General features: G+C 37.5%; 2 protein-coding genes across 3 annotated transcripts; one reads left to right on the forward strand and one right to left on the reverse strand.

Annotated features, from left to right (window-relative positions):
* Positions 1–953: 953 nt before the first annotated feature.
* LOC111801913 (ubiquitin-like-specific protease 1D) lies at positions 954–12,045 on the forward strand. Of its 2 annotated transcripts, XR_002816202.2 has the most exons (15): positions 954–1,444; positions 3,157–3,208; positions 5,319–5,413; positions 5,550–5,812; positions 6,446–6,494; positions 6,786–6,856; positions 6,954–6,986; positions 7,092–7,187; positions 9,417–9,519; positions 10,240–10,337; positions 10,704–10,826; positions 10,988–11,102; positions 11,191–11,298; positions 11,402–11,700; positions 11,782–12,045. XR_002816202.2 is itself a non-coding variant. In XM_023686142.2 (14 exons), exons 1-14 carry the CDS (start codon positions 1,103–1,105, stop codon positions 11,549–11,551), a joined length of 1,698 nt encoding a protein of 565 aa, XP_023541910.2. In that variant the 5' UTR covers positions 954–1,102; the 3' UTR covers positions 11,552–12,045. The 2 variants fall into 2 exon arrangements, 1 of the variants encoding a protein (XP_023541910.2); XM_023686142.2 differs by having other exon boundaries at positions 11,402–12,045.
* Positions 12,046–13,370: 1,325 nt separating this feature from the next.
* Positions 13,371–17,500, reverse strand: LOC111801889 (uncharacterized). Its single transcript, XM_023686104.2, has 2 exons — positions 15,301–17,500; positions 13,371–13,571 (listed from the first exon to the last, which is right to left on the reverse strand). The coding sequence occupies exons 1-2, from the start codon at positions 17,037–17,039 to the stop codon at positions 13,565–13,567; spliced, it is 1,746 nt and encodes a 581-aa protein (XP_023541872.1). The 5' UTR covers positions 17,040–17,500; the 3' UTR covers positions 13,371–13,564.
* Between the last annotated feature and the right edge of the window lie 639 nt (positions 17,501–18,139).

The raw sequence follows: 18,139 nt of genomic DNA on the forward strand, positions 1-18,139 counted from the left end.
CTCGGGCACTCGATCATCACTCGATTTAACCACCTCCACGACCCCTAAATCCCCTGAAAATATGACCTAACTTTCTCCATTCGGGCACACGATCATCACTCGATTTAACCACCTCCACGACCCCTAAATCTCCTGAAATATGGCCTAACTTTCTCCGCTCGGGCACTCAATCATCACTCGATTTAACCACCTCCACGACCCCTAAATCCCCTGAAAATATGACCTAACTTTCTCCATTCGGGCACACGATCATCACTCGATTTAACCACCTCCACGACCCCTAAATCTCCTGAAATATGGCCTAACTTTCTCCGCTCGGGCACTCGATCATCACTCGATTTAACCACCTCCACGACCCCTAAATCCCCTGAAAATATGACCTAACTTTTTCCGTTCAGACACACGATCATCAATCAAGTTAACCACCTCCACGACCCCTAAATTCCCTAAAATATGGCCTAACTTTCTCTGTTCGAGCACACGATCATCACTCGATTTACCCACCTCCACGACCCCTAAATCCCCTGAAATATGGCCTAACTTTCTCCGTTCGACCACACGATCATCACTCGATTTACCCACCTCCACGACCCCTAAATCCCTTGAAATATGGCCTAACTTTCTCCGTTCGGGCACTCGATCATCACTCGATTTACCCACCTCGACGACCCCTAAATCCCCTAAAATATGACCTAACTTTCTCCATTCAGGCACACGATCACGACCTTACATTAGGATGACACCCACAACGTACAACAACGTCTGCAACATACTTTTTATATATATATATTTGTTCGAACTCTCTTTTTCTCGAAACAAAAATAAAATTTTTATTAGCCCTAATTTTAATAAACCACCGTTCAATATTGAAGGAAAAAATAGAATTTTTTTTTTTTTTTTTTTTTTTTTTTTGCTTTAAAAAAAAAAAAAATCCATGGTCATACTAAATGCATGGAGAAAGAAAATTGGAATGAAAAAAGAGAAAAAAAAGACCAAAAGGTCAAAGAAAATTTGTTCGGCTCTGAACGAGGGTAAACTGAGACTGAGAGACAAGGAGAATCGAAGCCATAGCTGAATTCTCTGCTGCACCAGATGCCTATTCATGGCGATGATGGAGCAGGATGAAACGACGAAGAACAAGCCTCTGAATATTGACTGGGACAAGCTGTTCGGCGGCAAGGAAACGGAGCCTCCACTGGAAATAATCGTTCAGCCCTCAATTACGATCTCGAAGCACTTTGAAATGGACTCCGATCGCCAACATTTGTTAAGGGATGAATGCCAGAAGCTTAATGATGCGGAATTGGATGAAAAGATTCGCCGAATGAAGCAATTCTACGAGACTAAGGCTCGCTATTTGCCAGATAACGGGCATAAGTATCTTCGCAATCTGGACCTTTCCATGGAAGAGAGGGAATCCAGAAAGCTCCGTCGAGTTGAAAAGGTTTTCCTGTCATGTTTTGATTCAGAATCTCTTATCAATTATTTTTATTGTTCTTCTTCTTTTTAATGAATCGTTTGAACTTTGTTTGGAGTTCGATCATCGAGATTTTCATTCAACATACTTCGATGCTACATATCAGTTAAACTCGATTTATTTAGTTATCCTTTTTATAAGGAACGACAATTAATTATTTAAATCGCATGATATAATCAAAGGAGGGGAAGCCTCCCAACAACTTCTGACGAGTTACGAAAAGCTCACCAATTGGAAGAGATATAAGAGGGAAACTGATGAGGTATCTTTTGAGCAAGAACTCGACTGAAGAAGCTTCATAAAAAATGTATCATAGCCCAACTTCTAGTCCATTAGCGTTCTAAAAATTTGAGAAGTCTTGTTCCTCTCTGACCTTGTTCTTCCGCAAGATTGCACCACCTGCCTTGAGCCACCACGATGTAACCTTTACTTTCAAGAACCCACAAAGGCATTTATCTGGAAGCTCATATTACTGCTCAGGAACATAAAATGATTGTCTAAAGGGTCAAAAAGTCTTCAAATCTTTCCTACCCCAGCACATAGTATCCAGGGAGAGTACTCTATATTGTTTCCTCAGTTCCATCACATTATCTACCTCTTCAAGTTAGGAGGAGTTAGATGACCAAATGATCCAAAGGGTCATTTGTGCAGAAGTCCCACTTTTGGCCACTAGTTCACGACCTCATGTCTGCAACATTAGCAAGGAGCATATCCACCTTGAAATTCATTTGAACCACTCCTCAAATTCCAAGTCATTGAGATCCGTGTAGACCCTTGAGTTTTGCATCTCAATTCTAAATTCCAACTTTGAGATTTGGTATTGAATTTAAGTTTGATCATTTTCATAACAAGGAAGGAATTATCAAAAGAGGTGGCTTTTGGCCATTTATCTTTACAAAATAGATAGAAGGGACGTTCGCTTTTGGAGTCTAAACTCCTCTGGGGTTTCTCTTATAGTTTGTTTTTTTTTTATTTCAGTTTTTGGCAGATCCCTTCCGGCTAGAGTATTTGGAAGGTGAAAGTTCCTAAGAAGGTTCGATTCTTTGTTTGGCTGGTTATCCATGGAAGGGCTAACACCTTAGATAGACTCGAAGATTTTTGTTTCAGTGGATAGGTCTTTTTGTTGCATACTTTGTTAGAAGGCGGAAGAAGATCTTGATCATTTGCTATGGAGCTGTGATATTGCTCAAGTTGTTTGGATCTCCTTTTTCGTTGTGTTCAATATTTAGTTTGTCAGACACATCGAGGAGTTCTCCATCCTCCTTTTCGCTAGAAGGGGCGTTTCTTATGGACTGCAGAGCTTTGTGCACTTTGGTGGGATTTATGGTGTGAGAGTAATAATAGAATCTTTTGAAGGAACAAAAGTTCCCTCATTGTGATATTTTTTCCCTTATCACGTTCTATGTTCCTCTTTGGGTTTTGATGATGAAGGCCTTCGTAATGATCTGGTAGGTCTTATTTTACTTGATTGGAACCCTTTGCTTTACCTGAGTTCCTTTTGTGGGCTTGATTTTTTTGTATTGCCTTCTATTCTTTGATTTTTCCTCGATGAAAGTTCAGTTTTTTTATCTCAAAAGACTAAGGCCAAGTTCTTGGTGAGGAAGCATATTATTTCATATGAGGTTTTACTCACTAACATGGTCCTCATTTAAGATTCTTCTGTTTTTATTATTTATCAGGAAGCTGCTGCATGCGAAAATTGCTCACAGCCAACTACCTCAAGTACAGTTGGTAAGGTTCTGAATCTGGCATTGTAGTTCTCTTTTGATTTATTCTTTTTGCTTTGTATACTTGCTTTTAAAACTCCAAATCATATCCTGAATAACACTTTGATGGATCTGGAATGGTTGAATGTTCGAATTGTGATGTAGAATGTTTTCATTTATGTGATGCTCAATATAGTTTTCTCTCTAGTATATAACATTCATGTCTCTTTACTTTAATTTGCTGGTGGTGCATTGCTATTTTGTAAATTTGATGGTGAGATGCTTGATATTCTGATTCACACTATTGCTTTGTTCGTGTGGAGTTCTGGTTTGAAGATTAATTGGGACAAGTCAGCAATTTGTGGGGTGAATATGGAGGATTCCAAGCTTCTCATGTGGCTTCGCGTTTGAGGTGCAAAGTGGAATATCTTCCTTTTAATTAGCTCTTGGTGGTTACCTAAAAAGGAGTAGTTTTCTGGCAACCGTTGTTGGATAAGTTATTGAAGAAGTTGGACCGTTGGAAATGTTTTAATCTCTCTCAAGGTGGGCGAACTTGCTCTTTGTAATTCCATGCTTTCAAGTATTCCATTGTATTTTCTTTTTATTCCTACTGCCTTCTCAAGTAAGCTTTATCCTTGAAAGAATATTGAGAAATTTCTTTTGGTAAGGCAATGAAGGAGGAAAGCCCACACATTTGGTTAGGTGGAGGTCAGCATCTAAGAACAGATGGATGTAGGGCTATGTATTTGAGTCTTGAAGCATCAATATGAAGCTCTTTTAGCTAAATGGGGGTGGAGATTTATGATGGAAACACATGCTTTCTGGAGGAAGGTGATTGAGAACATACATTGGCATTCACTTTTTGGAAGGCACATTGCTGATAGATATGTTATGAGCCTAAGAAGCCCGTGGATCAGTATCTCATAGATTTGGAAGCAGGCTAATTAGGTTTGAGTAATTCGGTCTCTTTTCTGGATAATATTTGGGCTTGTGATACCCCTTTGAAGGACATTTATCCACGGCTTTTCCTCATCTTCTCATCACCTAATGCAGCTGTGGCTGATTTGTGGGATATGAATGTTTCTCCTTGGAGCCTGGTTTCCAGGAGTTTGAAAAGAAGATATTTAGGATTTTAATTCTCTTTTGGGTATTCTTTCCTCTGAGAAGGTTATTCTTCAGCTGATTCTAGAATTTGGTCTTTGGAGCCATCGAGTTTGTTTTTGGTAAATCTTTGGTAAGAAAGTTATGTTCCTCTTCTCCGTTTGAAAAGGACATCTTCATGGTTATTTGGAAATTTAGAAATGCTAAGAAGATTAACATCCTTCGATGGCAATCTCAACACTTCAGAGTCTTACAGCAGAATTTGCCTCATTTTGTTCTGATGCCATTGGTGTGCTCACTTTGTTTTGAGAATGGAGATTTTCTCAACCGTCTGTCTTTTTGATTGGTATTAGCTGAATTTTTCAAATTGTTCGAAGTTTTCAAGGTTACTTGAGGCTTTTTTGTAGTCTTTTAATGGATAATTTGGAGCAGCTACTTCTTGGTATGTCATTGCCGGCTAGGTCATGTCTTCTATGGATTAATACAATAAAAGCTCGTCTTTCGGAGCTTGGGATGGTGAGAAATTCAATGGTTATTGAGAATAAAGATCTTCCTCATGTTCATCAGCTTGATTCAGCTCGGTTCAAAGCCTCTTCTTGGTGTGTTCTTTCCATGTATTTTGTTAATTTTTCTTTATTAGATATCTATTTACTTTGGGATGTTTTTTTTTTAATCTTTCTCTATAAGCTGTTCTGTTTTATTTTTTCCATATATATTTTGTATTTTCAAGCGTTAGTCTTCTTTCATTTTCATAATAAAAAGTTTCATGCCTTGTTTTTTTAAAACATTAATTGTGGTGGTAGATTGTGTGCATAAATATTAAATTCTGATCTTTGGTCTGATTGACGAGAATGATAAGTCATAAGAGACATTTTCTCGAATTTTCTAATTGTTTTATCATCACAGAAGTTTCTTATAAAAAAATCCAAAATGTAAAAGGTTACAGTTAGGTTATATGATCCACTACAAAGAAACAGGATCATAATTCAAAATTTGTCAATTAATCATGCCCAAGGGCTTACATCTTTTTGTAGGTTCGTCTTATGTAGCTAGTGAAAAGACTGCTTCATCTTCAGCTGATTCATTGTCCACATTCACTTCTTGTTTTTACCAGAAGTTGGAAGAAAAAGTACTTGCTGTGCCATATAAATATCTGTAACTTTTCAATTTCCTTCAGTCTTCTACATAAAATAAATACCTGTTACTTTTCTATTTACTTCAGTCCTTGATGTAATTTTTTTGTGCATTTTAACTTTTTTGAGCAGACAGAATGCAATAGTAGTGCCTTCAGTCAAGATCTATCAATTTTGGGACATTGTGATAATCAGAGACAAAGATGTAATGGTAGATTATCTCCAAAAGTAAAACACAAGGGTCAAGCATCAGCAAGACAGCAGCCATTCAAATGTGCCATTAATCTTTCTACTGATGTACACGAAAAAGTTTCTTCAGTTACCGCTCAAAATTGTAAAATTCCCGATGATTTAGATTCTCACGTTAGTGAAAGGCTGCCTGGCTGTTTACGGAAGTAAGTACTTTAACCATCCTTCTTTGACTACTTTTTTGGGTTTTCCCCACTGGAATCTTAATGCTGAGCAGATGTAGAACTGGAAGCTGGTTTGAGAGGGCAGTTTACATTTTTGTCCTAGTAAAATATAGAACTTTATGCAATACAAGAATCTACTACTATAGCATTAGAGATGGTTGGACATGAATATTAGTTACATTCGTTGTATGTTTCAGTACTCTATCCATGCATTTAGATGAGTTAAAGTGACCTCTTGCATGCAACTAACTTGAATCAACTATTTAGACCATCCAAATCCCATTATCCAGTCTTTTTCACACCCTGATTTTTTCTTTATAGTTTTTTCTCTCCAACCAAATTTCCTACAAAGAAGCCCTTACACCATTGAGCCGAGCCACATCATTTTAGCATTTCTCTTAAAAGGGAAGGCCAAAAAATAAAATGAATAAAATTAAGTATCCAGTTGAACTAGAAAATGTAAAATGTTAGCCCATCTATTGTCATTCTTAAAAGTCCGTGATGTCACAGTTGACCTAAATAATCAGTAACAGTTTGAACTTCTCTCAGTTTTTCAGATTGCACTAGCCTTTCCTTGGTTCATGTGCTCACATTATTTTGGCCCTTTCTTTGCAGGAAGGATGCTTCTCAAGTTCAGGATTCAGATAATTCAATGCCCAGAAAGGTACATTTTGAATGCTACCATTTGTTGGGTTTATTTTCTTTCATCCTTGTGGCTTTGATGCATAAGGAAAGATGAACCCTGTTGTTATAATATTCTTATCATTCAACCTAGTAGTTTGGTATAGAGTGTTGTGGGTGGTTTTTATCTCTATGTTTTATGGAAAATGGCTCTCTTAGAAGGTCTTTTTTCTAAGTAGAAACTGAAAAATCATTTCAAGATGGCATTTGTGTTGCCCTTATGTTGGATGTTCTTTATGATACTTCATCCAGTTGATGTGATTTCTCTCTACAGGGGCAGACCATTGTAGTTGTAGACGAGGAGGAAGCTTTGGCAATGAAAATACCAGAGCATGATGACAAACGGTAAACTTAACGTGCTTGTTCTTTAGGCCATTGACATGCAGATCTGCTTGGACAATTTTATGATTCTAGCTTTGATTTTCATTTTCTGGATTTTCAGCATGAAAGAGGCCAAGATCTACTACCCATCGCGGTATACAACACTTATCCATATTATTAATGTTTTAAGTGTCTTTTCTTTGAGTTTGTGATTCTATGCAAGAGGTCTTTTATCATATATTCTATTGACTATTTGCAGGGATGATCCAGAATCCGTTGAAATTTGTTTTGAGGACATAAATTGTCTTGATCCAGAGGGTTATTTGACATCCACGATCATGAACTTTTATATTCGGTTAGTAGAGCTCTATTTGGACTTGTGGAAGTGATTAACTTGACGTGTGACAAATTGAACTCCACATTTTTTTCTTGTCCTCAATGAACTTTGATATCACAAAAACTCATGGGGTTTACTTTTCTTTTTCTTATACTTTGAAATAAGTTCTTGTTGTTTCGCTGGAACTTTAGCTGTTTTCTATGTTTAGAAGGGGTTTTCCCTCCTCTCGAGGCATAACTTGACTTACCTTTCTTTTTCTGGTTTTCTTTTATCTTGTTTTATTTTGAATTTCAAGTTTGGGATGCACCTTTTCAATATGTAATGTTTGTCAACGGTGATTTAAAAGAAAATTGGGGACTTTTTTCCTTCCTTCATTCCCACTAAAAAAAAGCGATTGAGAGTGGATTTTAGGTTTGATAGTGTCAAGAAGGTATTAGACCCACCTATTCAACGTCTAGAAGTGCCTTGAACCCCTTTCCTAGTCCAATCGAAAGGAATGACCCATATTTACTCACAATGATCTTTTGCAAAGGGAATTAGACTTGAGATGGAAAAATCATAGCCATTTAGCCAAAAACGCTCTGTTGGGGACCTAGGTTTAGTTACTACCACCCATTTTACAAAGTATGACACTTTTCCTTCTTCAAACCCTTCTTAAGGAAAAACTCTCATGAGCTTTTCAATAGACTTACTCATAGTCACCAGAACCCTAAAAAGGGACATAGCTCGAGAAACCACTGTACACAACTTGAATAAGAGTAAGTCTACCCCCTTTCAAAAATAACTCTTCTTCCACAAAAGAGATCGTTGCAAATCTTGCTCACCATCGGATCCCAAAATAAATTGTTTCCAGAACAATGACCCAAAGTCAAACTTAATTAAGACAAAAGGAAACAACCCAGCCAACTTAACTTAACTTCATCGCAGTTTAGACCCCAGAGTTGACATTTGATTCTATTGATATCAGCCCTAACATAGCTTCAAAGGAAGCCAAAATTTGTTCAGATTTATGAAAGATTCTTCATTGCAAAAACAAAAGAGTATTGTATCATCAAAAAACTAATGAGAAAGAGAGAAATCATCGCTCCCAACCTTAAAACCTAGTACACTCAACCCCTCTCGATACCCTTCTACTGAAAATGTCCACAGCCAATAAGAAGAGGAAGGAAAAGAGAGGACCCTGTCTAAGGCCTCTCAAAGCATGAATCTACCCTTAGGCCTTCTGTTGACGAGGATAGAATACCTGACCGATCTCACACATCTCCAAATCACAATCTCCACTTGAGCCCAAACCCTTTGCAAGAACTCTATCTAATAAAATCCTGTCTACATGATCATACACTTTCTCAAAAATCAATCTTAAACATGACAACCTCTTGATTGCAAATTCTATAATCTTCTATAGCTTTGTTGGCAATAAGAGCTTGATCGAAGATTTGTATCTCTGTGATAAACACCCCATGCATCTCTGCCGTTGTCGAGGGGAGGACCTTGAGTAACCTGATAACAAACATTTAAAAGTAATTATTTTGTAAACACTATAAGGCTAGTATGTCTTAAATCCTCCACCTTATTTGCTCTATCCCCAAAGGTTTCGTTATAGAACTCCCCAAGACGACCCTGTAAAAAGATCACAAAAAAATTTCCACAGGTCACCCTTTATATGATCTGAACCATCCTGGAAAAATGCCGTAGAAAAACTAATAGGACCTGGAGCTTTGTTTCTGTAAAAGGTGAACCACTTTTCTGATTCCTTTTAGGGTGAACCGGGCTTCCAACTCTGACCTGTCCGAGAGAGATATGGGATACCAATCCAACCCCTCCAAGAACGGCTTAGGACCAATCCACCAGCCATAAAGCAAAGAATAAAAAAATTGGGTCTCCTCAATCTCTTTGTCCTCTGCAGAAGTGCACCCGCATTGTTTTCCAGAAAACCAATAAAATTTCTTTTTTGTTCTCCCATTAGCGACTCTATGAAAGTAGGCAGCATTACCATCCTCATCCTTGGCCCATCTCACTTTAGCTTTCTGCCTCCAGCTCACCGTTTCCCTTCTAACCACCTCCACAAACTCAGCCTTAACTGAGAGACACTCCTCCTTAAGGGCCGCACATGCTATATATGCTGGATATCATTGCTATAGTCTGTTTGTCTTTACTGTTACATTTTTTTTTTCTTTTTTTCTTTTAGTTGAAATTTTTGGTATTGATGCAGTTTGTGTTCTATGTGCGACTTCCCTCCTTATGTAGGTATTTACAGCAGCAAGCATTTTCAACAAAGAAGGTGATATGCAATTATCACTTTTTCAATACCTATTTTTACGAAAAGCTAAAGGAGGCTGTATCAAACAAGGTAGTCCTAATTCCTACACACTATTATCAAGGGTGTTTCAATTCCTTAACTTCTTAGTGATTGTTTCATTTTTTCTCGAGAGGAATCTATAATACTATGGTGCCACAGTTTCTGTTAACATACCCCCAAGGTGAGGCCAGAGCCTGCCTGGATGCACAATTTAAGGATCAAATAACACATCCGTAGAAAATAGTACCTTTAGGAGTATAAATATAGAAAATTATTGCGTCTTATATAAGTCATTTATAAGAAAAGGAGGTAAAAATTATACTTGCATTTAGAGAATGAGGGGCAAAATATTAGTGTGTAAAGAAATATGTGAACTTTATTGTGATGCACTAAGGAGGCTCACACCCAAGCTAGACTACCTTGTCAGACATGAGGCATGCATCTGGCTGACACACCTAGGTGTATGGTTTTAATCAATGACCTATTTTTATTGCTTTTATACACTTTATTTAGTAGATATGGAAACGCACATCGGCATGTGATGGCATGTGATGCAAAATGTTACGGTTACATGACCTGTAACATATATGATGTTATATCATATGAAGAAAAGCTGAAACATATAACAAAGATGTCAAACCCACACCCAAAATAGCACCTTAGGATTTTTGTTTGGGAGCAATATCATGCCTCATCTTCCTTCATAAGTCGTCCTTATCTTTTCATGGTTAATGCAGTTATTCTTGATTTTGAATATTTTGACATGTTTAGGGGAAGGATAGAGAGAATTTTTTCGTCAAGTTCAGAAGGTGGTGGAAGGGCGTTAATATATTTCAAAAGGCATATGTACTGATTCCAATCCATGAGGAGTAAGTTTCTATAATCAACTCTTTTATATCTAGATGTGCAATAACTTCTCTCTGAGTTAATGGCGCTATCAGTGCATGCTATTATTTATTTAGCTATTCTCGTTCCCCGTGAATGTGTTGAATCTCATCACATTGATCAACGATTGTGCTATTTATTTCCTGTAGACATTGTCTGTAACTTTTCAATTATTCCTGTTACTGGCCACGTTGGGCTGGTCCCATGGCCAAAGGGCGAGCTTCAAATCAGCTGCCTTGATCATCTAGGATATTATGTCCTACGTGTCAGTGTTGGGCTGGTCGGTTTTAAAAAGAATCCTGTATGGTGCCCAGAATTTTGATTTGATCTTTTGGTTTGTGATGTGTCAGTCTCCACTGGAGTTTGGTGATTATATGTTTTCCACAGAAGGAAGATGAATCCGGACCCATTATACTTCATTTGGATTCCCTGGGACTTCACTCTAGCCGATCCGTTTTTGATAACATTAAAAGGTATGTAAGCCCCTAACCATTTCTGGAAATTTTTTGATCACCACCCACGTTGGTGAAATTTATATTATTGTCTGATTTGTTTTCTGGACCTTCTTTTAGATATAATGTTAAAATGTTCTTAAAAATGATTAAGATCTAATTGAATAAATTGTGATCTGTAGCTTTATAAAAGAGGAATGGTGCTACTTGGATCGAGAAGTTGCTTGTTTAGATCTTCCAATGCCATATAGAATATGGAAAAATATCTCTCGGAGAATTGAAGAGAAAATAATCCAGGTAGTCTCCATGCTCTTATTAGTTATGTTTTCCTTCATGAACTCAATAATTTTAAATCATTCTTTTGTATCTTGGATCCCGTCACCAGGTTCCGCAGCAAAAGAACGACTATGACTGTGGTCTCTTTGTTCTATACTTCATTGAGCGCTTCATTGAAGAGGCTCCTGATAGGCTAAAAAGGAAGGACTTGGATATGGTATTTATGCTTATGAACTGACTTTTATAATCCGAACCATGCTCCTCGAATGCACGATTGACGTTACATGACACGATGTGGTGTTTTGCTCATGAAATCTCAGTTTGGCAAGAGGTGGTTCAAACCCCAGGAAGCTTCCAGCTTGAGGACGAGGATAAAATGTCTGCTCAAAATAGAGTTCCAAATTTTGAAAAGGCAATGCCTTGCAGGTTCTGTTGATAGCTCCTCCTCAGATCATGCTCCAAAACAATGAATTAGCAGGTCGTTTTACGCAAAATGGTGCACATTGTTACAAGTAGTAGTTCACTTGGGATTCACTCGGGCTGTGCTATCGTCGATCGCGCTTGGCTAGTGAAGCTAAAGCCATCTTACCGTTCTCGTCTAGCAGCCAACTGATCTTAGGTATGATATTCGAAAAAACTCAGAAATTTAAATCCTCAATAAGTGTTTGCAATAGGTTGAAATTATGTCGTGGGTTGTTAGGGTCGCATCACAACACTAAGAAATCGAGTTAGACGAGCTAGGAAAGGCTATCACTTGGCTGGAATTCCCAGTGAACATATACCTAAACCTTTGGCTTTAGACCATTTTGTGGAGTGGACTTGGGGAGTAAATTTGTTCATAGGATCGTTGTGTTTCTATTGTGAGTGACGGCTCCTACCCTCCTCCTTGCTTGATGCATACAAAAATCAAACCTGTAATCTATGATTCTTAACGATATTATTCTGAAAATACTTTATTAACATCTATAGACACCTTATCGAATCAAATTTAAAGTCTTTAAAGTTCGTAGCATAGTTCTAACTAGTCGATGACTTGACTTAATAGAACGGAACGGAGTAATGACTAAATTGTTGTTTGTTGTTGCGGATTGGTGACAGGTCGATTTGTTTTATTACATGTCGAATAAGTTGACATTTTTTATTTTATTTTTGAGTAAAAACTAAAGTGAAAATGATGGAAATTTATGAAGTGATTCCTCTATTTTGCTAGTAGGTCAGCTCACTTCCTTTTTCTCAGGGTTCTCCCATGCCAGTGACGAACAATTTTTCCTTAAGTGACGAAAGGTTGTACAAATCTTTCCATTTTCAATTTGATCCGTTGTCGAGCTATTTACTCGATCACATATATTTTTGGAACGTTTCTGAGGGACAAATAATCAATTTGGAAGGAATTTATTGTAAACTTTTTTCGATATGAATCTATCTAATTTAGAGGAGAAGTATCTCAATTTTAATTCAAACATGGAAAAAATGGAGTCTCTGAACGAGATGATGCTGTCCATTAAATCTACGAAAGAATTTGTAAATTTACGAGAGAATTTGTATCCATTGAATCTACAGAAAGACATTGAACGAGATAATGCTGTCCGTTGAATCTACGAAAGAATTTGTAAATTTACGAGAGAATTTGTATCCATTGAATCTACCGAAAGACATTGAACGAGATAATATTGTCCATTAAATCTACAGAAAGACATTAAACGAGATAATTCATTGAATCTACAGAAAGACATTGAACATTGAACGAGATAATGCTGTCCATTGAAACTACGAGAGAATTTGTAAATTTATTTCAGTCTTTTATATCCGATGATTATTATAGAGCAATTTTTTTTTTTATTTACATCGAATAGTTATTGATTGTTATAGAGCGAAGTTTTTTTTTATTTAAATCGAATAGTTATTAAGAAACAATCCCAACGTATTTCTTTTTTTTTTTTTCTAACATTTGAGACTATAAAATTTTACCGAAAGTTTCAATTTTAACTTAATTTCCATGTAATTAAAACAAAATAACGTGTCACCAACCCACGTTCATAGATAACCGCTCTATTAGGCTAAGGTTAACTCGAGGTCTATTTTAAAAGTCTTTTTGCAAATCTAGAGCATCTCTTCTGAAACATCAAGTACCAAGTAGTAATAGACATCAACTTCTTAGGGACTAAAAACTCATTTGTCCCGCAATCAATAACTTAATGACCTTAGTGTGCCTGTATGTAAGTATACAAGTGAATTGTTCAGTTCTACGCAAAAGCAGGCAACATAAAGTGTACTACTGCACCATAAGAGTGAAAGAAGTAATTTTGTATTAATTCAGTATACAAAAATGTAAGAAACTAAGAGTACAATGAACTTGGGATGATAACTAAAACTAAGATGATGCAACACAAAATTCAAGGTAAAGTGTACACTTCAGAGGCCAAACGTCTCAGGCGCATAACTTTCTCAGTCAATCACAGCGCTAATATGTCAAGAGCTCTAATCTAGTCCCTGCATTCCACAAATATGGATATTAATCTTCTATAGGAACAAAAAATAGCAAGAGCGGAGCAGAGATCATTCCACAACTATTCCCAATGATGAACTCTTTCCCAATGTCTCATTCAATCATGTGTCAATCAAACAGTAAAAGAAAGATGAATTACAAGCTGATATGACAAGTATATGAAAAATAGTAATGGCCACGAGATCCCACATTGGTTGGGAGGAGAACGGAGAACGGAGCACACTTTATAAGGGTGTGAAAACCTCTTCCTAGCATACGCGTTTTAAAAACCTTGAAGGGAAGCTCGAAAAATGGTAATAACCATGAGATCCCACGTCGGTTGGGGAGGAGAACGAAACACTATATAAGGGTGTGGAAACCTCTTCCTAGCATACGCGTTTTAAAAACCTTGAAGGGAAGCTCGAAAAATAGTAATAGCCATGAGATCCCAATTGGTTGGGGAGGAGAATGAAACAAACACCCTTTATAAGAGTGTGAAAACCTCCTCCTAGCATACGCATTTTAAAAACCTTGAAGGGAAGCTTGAAAAATAGTGATAGCCATAAGATCCCAGTCTGTTGGGGAGGAGAATAAAACAAACACCATTTATAAGGGTGTGGAAACCTCCTCCTAGCATACGCGTTTTAAAAACCTTGAAGGGAAGCTCGAAAAATAGTAATAGCCATGAGATCCCACGTCGGTTGGGGAGGAGAAAGGAACACCCTTTATAAGGGTGTAGAAATCTCTCCCTAGCATATGCATCTTAAAAACTTTGAAGGGAAGCCCGAAAGGGAAAACTCAAAGAGGACAACATCTACTGGTGGTGGGCTTGAACCGTTGCAAACCGGCTACCTTTTTTTCATGAATAAGAAAATCATCCAGAATGATTCATACTCGCTGAAAGCTAGAGTCGGATAAGGTGAATGGTAGAACAAATTTTATTGTAGCAGAAGAACAGGAATGACTAATGACTAATGGCTACTTCACTTGAGGAAGAAAACCATTCAGAACGATCCATACTTACCGTACGTTACAAGTTCAAGAATATGAATGGTAGAACAAATTTTATCATCGAGGAATCTAAAAATTTAGCAGCATAACAAAATCTAAGAATCACATGACAAAGGCAGGAGGTGTAGAATAACCAATACAAATCAGTTAAGCCTTAAAACAAAAAGATTTGGTCAAAACTACTTAGGCTTTTCTATCAAATCAAAACTTCAGTTGCTACCACAGGCAAAAACCATTTGGTCCTAGCCGTGACAATTACGGAAGGCATGAAAATCTTTACCAAAATATGGATATTCCACAATAACTGTGAAACAATGGATTCACTAGCAGAAAATAATACCCAAACTCCAAAGTTTAGTTCCTATCAAGTCCTTTGACAACTAAAGCTAGTTCCCAAAACAACAGAAAATGACTTCAAATATTGAAGCCAGTTGTTTTGGTGCCTCGTGAAAACCCGGGTCGGTCCTCCATTCATCCTACCAGAGGTGTGGATAACGAGGCCATCGGGTAATAAAGTTGCATTCAAATACTAAAAAGCTAGGCCAATAGGAAGATCTCAATAAAAAAAAACACCTAAGGCAGCAGAGAAATCGAAATTTAATGAACATTTGACCATCATACTGCAGAGCCATTGAAAAGAAATATGACATAGTGAAGGATCAAAGAAAGATGAATTAGCATAACCTCCATTAAACATTTATAAGAATAAAGGGATTTACTTACCAATACTTTATCAGTCCATCCCAGCCACACGTTGCTACTTTACTCTGTTCTAATGGATGCCACTCACAGCCAATGCATACTCCTTCGTGACACTTGAGAGTTCTGAATACCTTGCAGGTTTTCCAGTCCCAAAACCAGCATTTACCCTCACCATCACCAGACATAACAAAGCGTCCATCTGGTGAAAAATTGACCTGACAAGCGTATCCTGCCACAATGTGGCCAGCAAACCTCTTCTTCTTGTTTAGCTGAAATCTCTCCCTAGTGCTATAGATAAGAATTTGATTGTCTAAACTCTGTGCTGCAAGCCAATTCGTATTGGGGTGTACCGATATGGAGGGCATGGAATGCATATGAGGCTCACTAATATACTTAATAACAACAGGAATCCCATATTCCCAAACACGGAGCGACTTGTCGTCACTTGACGTGACAAACCTCCTATTATTGTCTACAAATGTAATGGTATTCACTGCTCCTAAATGTTGATCGTACTCTTGAGTAATCTGCCCTGTGTTCATATCCCACTGAACGATCTTCTTATCACTCATCCCTGCCAGCAAAATATTCTGCTTATCATCATCAGGATTGAGCTTAACTACATAAGGAATTTTCCCGGTGGAGAAGGTTGATATCACTTGCCCTGTTTCTGTATCCCAATACTTAATCTTTTTATCATACCCAGCAGTCAAGAACTTGGACCCATCGTTACAAAACGAAATATCCCGAACCGCCTGAGAGTGACCCATGTAGGTTCTCATACATTTCCCAGAATTGAACACATCCCATATTTTCACCTTGGTATCCATACCTGCTGAAAGAATCAAATGACCATGTTTAGGGAAGAATCTAATAGCAGATACACCCTTTGTGTGCCCACTCCATGTATGCACCAATCTTTTTGGTATATAACAATGATCATTCGTGGCCTTGGCGTCCTTCGGTGGTGCAATCCAAGATCTACCCTGATAGTCCCTCTCCTCTTTACCATGAAAAGTACTCTTATCTGCTGTAACTTCTCCCTTCTCACCACCTTTCTCTTCACCTTTCTTCTTTGCATACTCTTCTGCGTATTTCTTCTGCTCCTCAGTTAGCTCAGTTTGCAGACCTTCCTTCTTTCCAGACCAAGGGCTCTTCCTATTCTTCATCAACCACACATCACTCGCCGGGTTATCAACTTCAGCCGGGTTCAACTCCATTTCCACATCCTCACTCTCACTCATTTCTTTCTTCTTCTCAATCTTTCGCTTCTTTTGCTCATGCTGAGGAATGTTATACACGGATATGGCATCATTCTTCTGCAAAGCCTCCATATCCCCAATGAAATTGTTTCCAGCAGAAGCTGAAGGGTCAGCAGCATATCCATATTTGTGGAAAGTGTTGTACTGCTCATCAAATACAAATGGCTCAATGGACGCATCCTCAACAAAGCCAAGCTTATGGTTTCTCATGCCCTGTGCAATGCCATCCTTGGCATAGGGATGAGATGGCCCGAGAATGGGCGCCCAGAGCTGGTCGTAGGTAGGGTTGAAGGCAACTAGATGTTGAGTTGGGTCTATCGGCTTAGATAATGTCCTGTTGGCGTTGGCCACCGTAAGAGCCAACATTGTATCATCAACCTTGGGCGCCGAGGTTTTGGAGGGGAGGAGCCGCGGCGGAGAGGCTTCCGGTGAAGATGTAAGCTGTTTAGGGCTTCCATCATCGTCGTTTTGATCTGTGTACGACTGGAGAAGATCCATAAGTACAATTCCCCAAAGCTAGAGAGAACAGAGAAACACAGAAAACCCCCTGATTTACACCCTTCCACAGCTCAGACCGAATCTTCCTGGAACTGAATCAACAAAAATCTAGACTACTCTTCCGTCAAGATCCAATTACACACGGTTCCACAATTCTTCCCAACCAAATAAAACCTCTTCCCCCCGCTTCTGAAGCTAAGGAAGAGATTCAATGGCCGAAACTTAACCGAAAAACAGATTAAACAAACGATGAATCAGAAAAAGAGAGGGAGAATGAACACGAAGATATTCAATTACCTCATGCTAGGGTTTGCAAGATCGGATCATATCAAATCAAGCAGCCGAATCGAAATTAACCCCAAACAAAATGGCAAATTAGATTTGAGCTTAATCCACAATAATCTTGCAACTCAAATCTTCCGGCACTCGATTTAATATCTATTAAGGTAAAGGAAAGAGATTTTTTTTTTTTTTTCTTACATAAACTATATGAAATTTAAAATTTTAAAAATTATTTTTATCATTGTATTATCTTCTTATAAAATATTATTAAACTCATACGACATTTTATTTTTTTTTTAATAAAAATTCCCTAATACCCTTAAAAATATTAAAAATATATATTTTTTCTTACTTAAAAAAAATATTTATGAAATTTTAAAAATAATATTAATACCCTTTTAACTTTATTACAATTTTTTTAAAAAATTTTCCGTCAATATATAAATAAAAATAATTTATCGACATTTCATAAATTATCTCAATTTTTAAACGTTACATTTAAAAATTTAGGAATATTTTTTTTAATTTTTTTAAAAAATTTTAATACGGTATTTTTAGATATTTTTTTTTTGTAAGTGTAAGAGTATTATTGAAAATTTTAAAAATTTAAACGAGAATTGAACGAGGAACACCTATCTACTTAGGGTTTACCATTGTCTCTTGTACTAACCGACAATCTCTCGAACGAAATCGTGATACGTCGATGATGTTTGGGACAGATCTAAACGTTCTCGGATCGATTGGGATTCTCTTTTCCTCAACGTGTATGTGGGTTTGCAAAGGTTGAGGGAGTAGACAACGAGTCGAAACCGGTTGAG

The sequence above is a fragment of the Cucurbita pepo genome, chromosome 9, assembly GCF_057944985.1.
Source record: "Cucurbita pepo subsp. pepo isolate OVF chromosome 9, ASM5794498v1, whole genome shotgun sequence".
NCBI classification, from domain to species: Eukaryota; Viridiplantae; Streptophyta; class Magnoliopsida; order Cucurbitales; family Cucurbitaceae; genus Cucurbita; species Cucurbita pepo.

Bases quoted from the DNA above. Each gene is read 5' to 3' on its own strand.
- LOC111801889 (XM_023686104.2), bottom strand. From the start codon at position 17,039: ATGGATCTTCTCCAGTCGTACACAGATCAAAACGACGATGATGGAAGC.
- LOC111801913 (XM_023686142.2), top strand. From the start codon at position 1,103: ATGGCGATGATGGAGCAGGATGAAACGACGAAGAACAAGCCTCTGAAT. The intron at 6,495-6,785 runs GTACATTTTGAA...TTCTCTCTACAG, and splicing joins ATAATTCAATGCCCAGAAAG to GGGCAGACCATTGTAGTTGT. The intron at 9,520-10,239 runs GTAGTCCTAATT...TGACATGTTTAG, and splicing joins AGGAGGCTGTATCAAACAAG to GGGAAGGATAGAGAGAATTT.